This window comes from Gymnoscopelus braueri, assembly GCF_963280865.1.
Source record: "Gymnoscopelus braueri genome assembly, chromosome: 24".
Lineage (NCBI taxonomy): Eukaryota > Metazoa > Chordata > Actinopteri > Myctophiformes > Myctophidae > Gymnoscopelus > Gymnoscopelus braueri.
Window position 1 is genome coordinate 2,358,811 of NC_137626.1, and position 10,734 is coordinate 2,369,544.

Here is a 10,734-nt window from a genome sequence, read left to right on the forward strand (position 1 = left end):
CGATAAAGTAGGTTATGCTCTGGGGGGGGCGGGATGATTTGATTGACAAGCTACACAACCAATAGCATTCATTCCCCGCCCCCGCTTTTGATTGACAAGCTACCCAACCAATAATGGTCTGGTGTCATTCTGCAGGATATGAGGCGATATTGAAAGATGGCGGATGGCACACAGCTGACCAATCAGCTTCATTTACGCTCTGTAGCGTCTAGGGGCGTAACGCTGTCCATTCATTTTATACAGTCTATGGACTCCAAGATTCTTTGCGTTTCTTTTCTTCGTTATAATCGTGTTTTTCTTCACGTAGGTTCGACCTAGCCTGGCCTGGACAGAAAAAAATGCCTCTGGTGATAAATCCGCCCTATATTTGCATACTGGGCCCTGATTGGTGGTCCCTCACTACTTCGGAGGGAGTGAAATCCAATCACAACTGAGCGGTGCCAGTCCAAATCTGCCGAGGGCTTTTTTTTTTTACAATGGCAGAATCGTCTGGTTTCCAGGCTAGCTTTGACCTGCGTGTGGTGCGTGTGGACTTCATTATAACGTGTTGTTTCTCTGGTAGCTTTGACCTGCGTGTGGTGCGTGTGGACTTCATTATAACATGTTGTTTCTCTGGTAGCTTTGACCTGCGTGCGGTGCGTGTGGACTTCATTATAACGTGTTGTTTCTCTGGTAGCTTTGACCTGCGTGTGGTGCGTGTGGACTTCATTATAACGTGTTGTTTCTCTGGTAGCATTGACCTGCGTGTGGTGCGTGTGGACTTCATTATAACATGTTGTTTCTCTGGTAGCTTTGACCTGCATGCGGTGCGGGTGGACTTCATTATAACGTGTTGTTTCTCTGGTAGCTTTGACCTGCGTGTGGTGCGTGTGGACTTCATTATAACGTGTTGTTTCTCTGGTAGCTTTGACCTGCGTGCGGTGCGTGTGGACTTCATTATAACGTGTTGTTTCTCTGGTAGCTTTGACCTGCGTGTGGTGCGTGTGGACTTCATTATAACGTGTTGTTTCTCTGGTAGCTTTGACCTGCGTGTGGACTTCATTATAACGTGTTGTTTCTCTGGTAGCTTTGACCTGCGTGCGGTGCGTGTGGACTTCATTATAACGTGTTGTTTCTCTGGTAGCTTTGACCTGCGTGTGGTGCGTGTGGACTTCATTATAACATGTTGTTTCTCTGGTAGCTTTGACCTGTGTGTGGTGCGTGTGGACTTCATTATAACGTGTTGTTACTCTGGTAGCTTTGACCTGCGTGCGGTGCGTGTGGACTTCATTATAACGTGTTGTTACTCTGGTAGCTTTGACCTGCGTGCAGTGCATGTGGACTTCATTATAACGTGTTGTTTCTCTGGTAGCTTTGACCTGCGTGCGGTGCGTGTGGACTTCATTATAACGTGTTGTTTCTCTGGTAGCTTTGACCTGCGTGCGGTGCGTGTGGACTTCATTATAACGTGTTGTTTCTCTGGTAGCTTTGACCTGCGTGTGGTGCGTGTGGACTTCATTATAACGTGTTGTTTCTCTGGTAGCTTTGACCTGCGTGCGGTGCGTGTGGACTTCATTATAACGTGTTGTTTCTCTGGTAGCTTTGACCTGCATGCGGTGCGTGTGGACTTCATTATAACGTGTTGTTTCTCTGGTAGCTTTGACCTGCGTGCAGTGCGTGTGGACTTCATTATAACGTGTTGTTTCTCTGGTAGCTTTGACCTGCGTGCGGTGCGTGTGGACTTCGTGGAGTGTCTGATGCGCTTCCTGCCCACGGAGGGCGAGGTGAAGCTGCTACGGCAGTACGAGAGGGACAGGAAGCCTTTGGAGGCTCTGAGCGACGAGGACCGCTTCATGATGGTCTTCAGCCGGATAGACCGGCTCACCCAGCGCATGTCCATCTGCACCTTCATGGGGAACTTCACCGACAACATACACATGTTAACACCGGTGAGATAGAACATATCATACACATCTGTAAAATATAACATGCACACATTAACATCTGTAAGATAAGACAGACTGACACAAAGACACAGAGACTGACGGACAGACAGACGGATGGATTTATCGACAACATGTATGACGACATGGTGCGTTGGTTCTGTTTCCATAGCAACTACACGCCATCATCGCTGCCTCCGTGTCCATAAAGTCCTCCCACAAACTCAAGAAAATACTAGAGGTGAGTACTTCCTGTTGTACTGAGTCTACTTCCTGTTATACTGAGTCTACTTCCTGTAGCGCTGAGTCTACTTCCTGTTATACTGAGTCTACTTCCTGTAGCGCTGAGTCTACTTCCTAAAGGGATAGTTTATCCCCAAAATGACTTATTTTCTATCAATTACACACCCCATGGAGACTTAAATTCATGGATATTCTATTGTTTTTGTCTCATTCCTGAGACAATAATTTGGTGACCCGCGGTGGCTCCGGTAGGTGTCAACTTTGAGTCTTCTACCGGATACATTAGCATATTTCCGCCGGTCATCAAATTATTGACAAAAAATAATAATAATCTCCATGAATTCAAGGCTTCATGGGGTGTAAATGTAATTGATAGAAAATAAGTCATTGTTTTGGGTGAATTATCCAAAAAGTTAGAACAAAGTTAATGTTGTAGTTATCACCTAAACCCAAACGGTCAAAGTTCTGTGGGTGGATGGTTGACTCTGACATTGTACTGTGTAATTATCTAATCCACTTTATTTATAGAGCACATTTAAAACAACAGCGGTACACTCAGGACTGTGTCATTAGTAGTGTAGCACTGTTAGTAACAGTACTTACCTTTTACTGTGTGTACTTTCAGACCTTAGTGTGGTACTGTGTGTACTTTCAGACCTTAGTGTTGTACTGTGTGTGTTGTATTGTGTGTACTTTCAGATGTTATTGTTGTACTGTGTGTACTTTCAGACCTTAGTGTTGTACTGTGTGTACTTTCAGACCTTAGTGTTGTACTGTGTGTGTTGTACTGTGTGTACTTTCAGATCATCCTGGCGTTGGGTAATTACATGAACAGCAGCAGGAGAGGAGCTGTCTACGGATTCAAACTGCAGAGTTTAGATCTGGTAAGACACACACACACACACACACACACACACACACACACACACACACACACACACACACACACACACACACACACACACACACACACACACACACACACACACACACACGTGAGGGTTTTCTATGCCGATTAATTTGCCATTGTTACGACCTTATACAGGTCTAGAGGTTATAAAGGGGTAACATATTTAAAACCAAACCAGGGTCAACGAAAAGTGTACAATTTATTAAACAACTTGAATTCACAGGGGATCAATAAACAGGGAAGGCATAAACATCAGGGTGGCCAAAGCCAAAATACACCCTACCTGAAAAGAAAACAAACTAAACTACACCAAAACAAAAAGTACAATCTAAACTCCCTACCTAAGAGAAACAGGGGAAAAAGGGGGAACAAAGAAAATGGCGGGACACCCCTACCAGCTTCCCTGTTCAGAGGTACTCAGGAAAAGGTTTGGGATGTAATTAAGAAATAGCTTATATTTAGAATTGTCTATACTTTGAACACTCAGTAGTAAAGGTAACTTCCGCACTAAGCCGGAAGTTATGGCACACAGCCTACAGACCTACTAAAGACTAGCTAACTACAGCAAAAAGGGATCAGCATGTGGTGTTGCAATGGTGAAAGAGGGCTTGTGGGCTGATCTTTCCAGGCTTTTATAGTGGCTGGTTGATTTGGGGAATGGGAGGCAGGTGTGTCCCCAATCTCCACACCACTCCTCCAATCTCCATGGCCACTCCCTCCTTCATTCATCCTGCAGCACTGACAGAGGGTTAAACACACACACTATGGCCATATAGGGCCGTAACAGCCATATTATATACCAAGCCAACTCAGCTTGTGTCATGGGGAAGAAGGTCTTGTACATCTAATGTATGGAGAATACAACCATCTGACTGGATTCCTTCATGGACATCACCACTATGGTCTGGTGTTAACTCTTTGACTGCCACAAAGAAAACATTGTTTTCTAAAGCCACTGCCAGTAATTTGAGTGTTTTCAGTATTCACTAACCTTTGAAAAATCATATAATATTTATCTCCAGTATGATCGATCCCCCGATCACTTTAGAAGGCACGTCCGAGGGGGGGGGGGGGGGGGCTGAGCAGTTATGGGCAGTTGAATGTAGGCTGTTTTCGACCAAAAGGCAACAGAAACAGAGAAACATGGTGAACCTGGCAGACACTTTAAAGGAAAGGAACAACATATTTTGAGACAGGGGTCCGCGGCCAAATACATAATTTTGGGGCTCCTTCACGTTAAAAAAGTTTTGTTCCATATGTCATTCTAATCAATGATGGACAAAACTAACCTGACTCCACCAGATGGGGGCAGTATTGACTTCACAATACACCCTCCATCTGGACTCGCTCAGACAGTAGAGCTGCCCGAAACACTGCGTGTTCGAACCAATCAGTGGCTGCTAGGGGCGGGATCATCCAATCACCTGCCAAGTAGCTTGAAAAAAAAAAGGGACCGCCCCTTCATGGATTGTGCTACCGAGGTCCCAGATCCAAGAAGCCTTTGAAACAAATGTGACGCAAGCTTCTTCTATCTGGCAAAACATTTGACAAATGGGGATAGCTGGTTTCTACACGACAGCGATGATACTGTACATCTAGGTCCAATGATTATAGTGTGTGTGTGTGTGTGTGTGTGTGTGTGTGTGTGTGTGTGTGTGTGTGTGTGTGTGTGTGTGTGTGTGTGTGTGTGTGTGTGTGTGTGTGTGTGTGTGTGTGTGTGTGTGTGTGTGTGTGTGTGTGTCAGCTACTAGACACCAAGACGACAGACAGGAAGCAGACGTTGCTACATTACATCAGCAACGTGGTCAGAGAGAAATACCCGGCAGTGGCGCTTTTCTACAACGAACTACACTATGTGGAGAAGGCTGCAGCAGGTACGTTTAAAGGGTTTTTCTCTTCTACAACAAACTGCACTATGTGGAGAAGGCTGCAGCAGGTACGTTTAAAGGGTTTTTCTCTTCTACAACAAACTGCACTATGTGGAGAAGGCTGCAGCAGGTACGTTTAAAGGGTTTTTCTCTTCTACAACAAACTGCACTATGTGGAGAAGGCTGCAGCAGGTACGTTTAAAGGGTTTTTCTCTTCTACAACAAACTGCACTATGTGGGGAAGGCTGCAGCAGGTACGTTTAAAGGGTTTTTCTCTTCTACAACAAACTGCACTATGTAGAGAAGGCTGCTGCAGGTACGTTTAAAGGGTAATTCTCTTCTACAACAAACTGCACTATGTAGAGAAGGCTGTTGCAGGTACGTTTAAAGGGTTTTTCTCTTCTACAACAAACTGCACTATGTAGAGAAGGCTGCTGCAGGTACTTCTAAAGGGTTTTTCTACTGCACTATGTGGAGAAGGCTGCTGCAGGTACGTTTAAAGGGTTTTTCTCTTCTACAACAAACTGCACTATGTAGAGAAGGCTGCTGCAGGTACTTCTAAAGGGTTTTTCTACTGCACTATGTGGAGAAGGCTGCTGCAGGTACGTTTAAAGGGTTATTCTCTTCTACAACAAACTGCACTATGCAGAGAAGGCTGTTGCAGGTACGTTTAAAGGGTTTTTCTCTTCTACAACAAACTGCACTATGTAGAGAAGGCTGCTGCAGGTACTTCTAAAGGGTTTTTCTACTGCACTATGTGGAGAAGGCTGGTGCAGGTACGTTTAAAGGGTTATTCTCTTCTACAACAAACTGCACTATGTAGAGAAGGCTGCTGCAGGTACTTCTAAAGGGTTTTTCTACTGCACTATGTGGAGAAGGCTGCTGCAGGTACGTTTAAAGAGTTTATCTCTTCTACAATGAACTGCAGCAGGTACGTTTAAAGGTTTTTTCTCTTCTACAACGAACTGCAGCAGGTACGTTTAAAGGGTTTTTCTCTTCTACAACAAACTGCACTATGTGGAGAAGGCTGCAGCAGGTACGTTTAAAGGGTTTTTCTCTTCTACAACAAACTGCACTATGTGGGGAAGGCTGCAGCAGGTACGTTTAAAGGGTTTTTCTCTTCTACAACAAACTGCACTATGTAGAGAAGGCTGCTGCAGGTACGTTTAAAGGGTTATTCTCTTCTACAACAAACTGCACTATGTAGAGAAGGCTGTTGCAGGTACGTTTAAAGGGTTTTTCTCTTCTACAACAAACTGCACTATGTAGAGAAGGCTGCTGCAGGTACTTCTAAAGGGTTTTTCTACTGCACTATGTGGAGAAGGCTGCTGCAGGTACGTTTAAAGGGTTTATCTCTTCTACAATGAACTGCAGCAGGTACGTTTAAAGGTTTTTTCTCTTCTACAACGAACTGCAGCAGGTACGTTTAAATGGTTTTTCTCTTCTACAACAAACTGCAGCAGGTACGTTTAAAGTTTTTTTTTGTGGTGTCCAGTGTCTATAGAGAACGTGCAGAGCGATGTGAAGGAGCTGCAGCGCGGCATGGAGCTGACCTGGAGGGAGTTCAGCATGCACGGACACAACGCTACGCTCAAAGACTTCATCAGCAAGCATGAGACCAGGCTGACCAAACTACAGGAGGACGCACACATAGCACAGGTACACACACACACACACACACACACACACACACACACACACACTAGTATCACAGTACGATACTGTAGTATGATCAAGCAGGAAGTTCATTTACAAGAAAAACGAAATAAAAAAGAAAAACGTTTTCTACCCGACAACAACAACGTGTTGTGTGTGTGTGTTGTGTATTGTGTGTATTGTGTGTGTTGTGTGTACTTCAGGATGCCTTCGATGACGTGGTGAAGTTTTACGGGGAGTCGTCCAAAACCACGCCCCCTTCTGTCTTCTTCCCCGTGTTCGTACGATTCATCAAAGCCTACAGAGTGAGACCTGCTTATTATTATTATTATTACCCTTATTATTATTATTATTATTATTAGTCATCAAAGCCAGAAATAACACACCGCTGAATTCAGTGATTGACCAATCAGAATCAAGCATTCGAACAAGCTCTGTAATATTTTTTGATATTCTACTGTTTAGACTGATGATAGGTTCTTGGTTTACTTATGATCCTTGATTACTATTTGTTTGCATTTAATGTATTACCTTGTGTTTACATTGCTTACTGTAAATCACTCTGGATTAAAGGGATAGTTCACCCCCAAAATGACTTTTTTTCCTATGTATTAGTCACCCCATGGAGACTTGAATTCATGGATATTTATTTGTTTTTTGTCTCATTCCTAAGACAATAATTTGATGACTGGCAGCGGTTCCGGTAGGAGACACAAAGAGTCTCCTTTGTGTCTCCTACCGGAACCGCTGCTGGTCATCAAATTATTGTCGTAGGAATGAGACAAAAAAAAGATAAATCCATGAATTCAAGTCTCCATGGGGTGAGAAAAGTTTTTTTTTTTGGGTGAACTATCCCTTTAAGAACGTCTGCTAACGTCTGCCTACATTGTAAATGGTTCAGACAGCAGATGAGGAGAACCAACAGAGGAAGCGCCAGGAGCAGATGCTGCAGGACAAACTGGACCAGGAGGAGCAGCAGCAGCAGCAGCAGCAGCAGGAGGAGACCAAGGTTTTGCTAGTTTGATTCCATCGCTCTGCAAAGAGGGCGTGTTTGAGGAGGGGGGCGGGGCGGGGTGGCTGGGGGCGGAGTGTCGAACGGGGGGAGTAGGATGGAGGCGCTACGTCCTCCCGGTGGGGGCTCCTCCTTTACAGGCTCTTCTGTTGTTATATGCCAACTTCCTGTTTTGTAGGCCCACTTCCTGTTTACAGGGTCTTTAACCCATTAATACCTGGAACGCATCTGTGTCACTTTAGATGTCTTTGGCTATTAAAAAATAGCAGATCTACAAGCTCGTAGCGCGGCACCGAGTGCCGCGCTACGAGCTTGTAGATCTGCAATTTTTTTTTTTTTTTATATTTTTTTCAAAAATCTGTTAGGATTTAGAAAACATTTTAAGAATCGGACTCAGGTCTTAAAGGGTTAAACTTTCACCTGTATTAGTTCTACAAGCACTTCATTAATATCTCTCTCTCTCTCTCTCTCTCTCTCTCTCTCTCTCTCTCTTTGTGTCTATGTCTCTCTCTCTCAGTCTCCTCTCAAAGGGCGTCGCCAGCAGCAGGAGTTGCTCACAGAGTTGAGGAGACGTCAGGGGAAAGACAGCCGACACGTTTATGAAGGAAAAGACGGAGCTCTGGAGGACATTATCACAGGTACACACACACACACACACACACACACACACACACACACACACACACACACACACACACACACACACACACACACACACACATGTTTCTATTCATAAGCCTAAAGCTAAGAGTCTTTTTGTTGAGTAACGCTGTTCCCTGATTGGTCCGTTCTCCTGTCCGTAGTGCTGAAGACCGTCCCCTTCACGGCGCGTTCGGCCAAACGCAGCTCCCGCTTCTTCTGTGAGCCCGCCCACTCTGACGAGCACTACTGATTGACAGCCTGACTCCGCCCCCTCTCTGACGAGCACTACTGACTCTTTTTTTTCTCCTCTGGCTGGCCACACCCACTTCTAGCCACGGGACCAATGAGCACTTTGGAGATCTCTGATTGGGCGATGTGAAGCGATGACATCATGTTTTTTTTTTACTAAGATGTAAACATTTTCATCCATTTATTTTTTATGTTTTAATAATAATAATAATATAATTATTGGTCTTGTTGACCAAACTAGCCACACCCCCTGGGAACCGGCAGCCAATCAGAACGGCGCACAGCAGTCATATGTTTACACAGCGACAACGCTCCCTGCCGTAAAATAAATAAATACATGAAATGGTGACAAAAGTGACAGAAAACGCTGTAGTGTGCATGCCAGGTAGCTAGGGGGCAGTGTGATGCCTGCGTGTAAACCAGGCGGCAAGCATTTGGTTTCCAAAATGAAGCCAATAAGGAAGTGCCAAATTTCCCTGCAGTTCTCATTTACATTTGATTTTATTACCTTAGTAATCATTGTCATCAATACTTTATTTTAGGATTTTGTCTCTGCACGGGCGAAGACGTGTAGTTGTTACGGACACTTCCCAGGGAAGAGCCTGTCGTTGGAGTCGTGTGAGCGATGGCGTACTGCGTACAGCAGGGGTTTACAACGTTTTCCAGACCGAGGACCCCCTAGCTGACATAGAGATGAAGCAGGGACCCCCCACTACATATTGTATTAAATTATGTTGTCGATTAAACTTTATCATAGATTCCATAGATAGCTTCATAGACTGGTTTGACAGACACCGTCATCAGTGTTGTGGAAATTGACCCTGAGCTCTCTACTTGGTCTGCTCTTTTCTCCCTCTACGCCAAACCTCTTCGCCCTTGTAGATCCGCTATTGTCGGCGATTGTTCCCCTCAGAATAGGGATGCTAGGGTTAAAAAACAAACAAAAAAACAGTTCCTACTACAAGTTCCAATTACACAAAGATTTGCTCTCTATTGTTCTATATGTTGTTTTTGGCAGGGGGGGGGGGGGGGGCGTTGTCGTGTAAATGCGATCTGTTACTTCCTGTCTCCATGCATTCCGATCGGTCAGTATGAACTCTTTGTCCTGGCTGGCTGTTGACTGGTTGGCTGGTTGGTTGGGTGGGTGATGGTTCTTTTTCCTGCTATGTACAGTTAAAGGGTTTTCCTATGTTTCACTCTTTTTGGTTCTAATGCAGTCGTTCTCAAAGTGAGGTCCAGGGACCCCCAGGATTCCTTGAGGGGGGGGGGTTCTTCTAAAGGGACCCTCTAACTCCGAGAGCGTACAATTGGAGCCAGATGGATCCGTAAGGCCATTTGTACGCTCTCAGAGTTATGGCGGGTCCTTGACATAAAGAAAAAATATTTTGAGAACTATAAGATCCAATGTGTACAGTTACAGGGTTTCCTTTTTTTCACTTTCAATGGTGTTATGCTGTGTACAGTTACGGGGTTTTCCTTTTTCACTCTCAATGGTGTTATGCTGTGTACAGTTACAGGGTTTTCCTTTTTCACTCTCAATGGTGTTATGCTGTGTACAGTTACAGGGTTTTCCTATTTTCCACTTTTGATGTTGTTCTAATGCAGGGGTTCTCAAAGTGTTGTCCAGGGACCCTCAGGATTCCTTGAGGGGGGTTCTTCTAAGTGGACCCTTACCGGGCTTTTGGGGGTCCCTGAAATAAAACGTAAAAAAAACTAAACAAAAACAAGAAAAAAAGCCTTTGAGAACCACCGTTCTAATTTGCACAGTTGAAGGGTTTTTCTATTTTCACTGTGCGTTCTAATGTGTACAGTTACTGGGTTTTTCTTTGTCTTCTGTGTACAGTTAAAACTTAGACACATTAGAACTTTGAGTTCTAATGTGTTCTGCTGTACTTAACTGTCCTGCCAACAAGCATGGACAGACAGACAGACAGACAGACAGACAGACAGACGAGTGGATCTTCTACTCTGGAATCTGCAGTATTTATAATGAAACAAAAACAATAACTCCATAAAACATGAACTTTGGTGTTCAGGGTAAAAAATATTGTATATTGCCCAGTTCTGCTCGCTCATTTGATTTGCCAACCCTACTGAAGGTGGCGCTATACCAAAACCTAGTCCTTTACTTTTCTCCCCCCACCACCAAGGAACAGGCGCTGTTTTGATATGAAACTTACTAACCCTGTGGTTAACTTTTAACGCTAACCCTAGGTTTAGCGTTATGGGTTA

At 44.4% G+C, this 10,734-nt stretch overlaps 1 protein-coding gene across 1 annotated transcript in view; it reads left to right on the forward strand.

The window, feature by feature from the left end:
* The window catches only part of LOC308080448 (formin-like protein 2), a gene marked incomplete at both ends in the record, with an annotated part of 41,321 nt that extends 32,818 nt beyond the window's left edge, over window positions 1-8,503 (forward strand). The window contains 9 exons of the mRNA XM_080422336.1: window positions 1,694-1,928; window positions 2,095-2,163; window positions 2,969-3,049; window positions 4,820-4,949; window positions 6,439-6,602; window positions 6,803-6,904; window positions 7,501-7,608; window positions 8,129-8,249; window positions 8,415-8,503. Of these exons, the coding sequence (XP_080278462.1) occupies window positions 1,694-1,928; window positions 2,095-2,163; window positions 2,969-3,049; window positions 4,820-4,949; window positions 6,439-6,602; window positions 6,803-6,904; window positions 7,501-7,608; window positions 8,129-8,249; window positions 8,415-8,503 (1,099 nt within the window). The remainder of the gene's footprint in view (window positions 1-1,693; window positions 1,929-2,094; window positions 2,164-2,968; window positions 3,050-4,819; window positions 4,950-6,438; window positions 6,603-6,802; window positions 6,905-7,500; window positions 7,609-8,128; window positions 8,250-8,414) is intronic.
* Window positions 8,504-10,734: the final 2,231 nt, after the last annotated feature.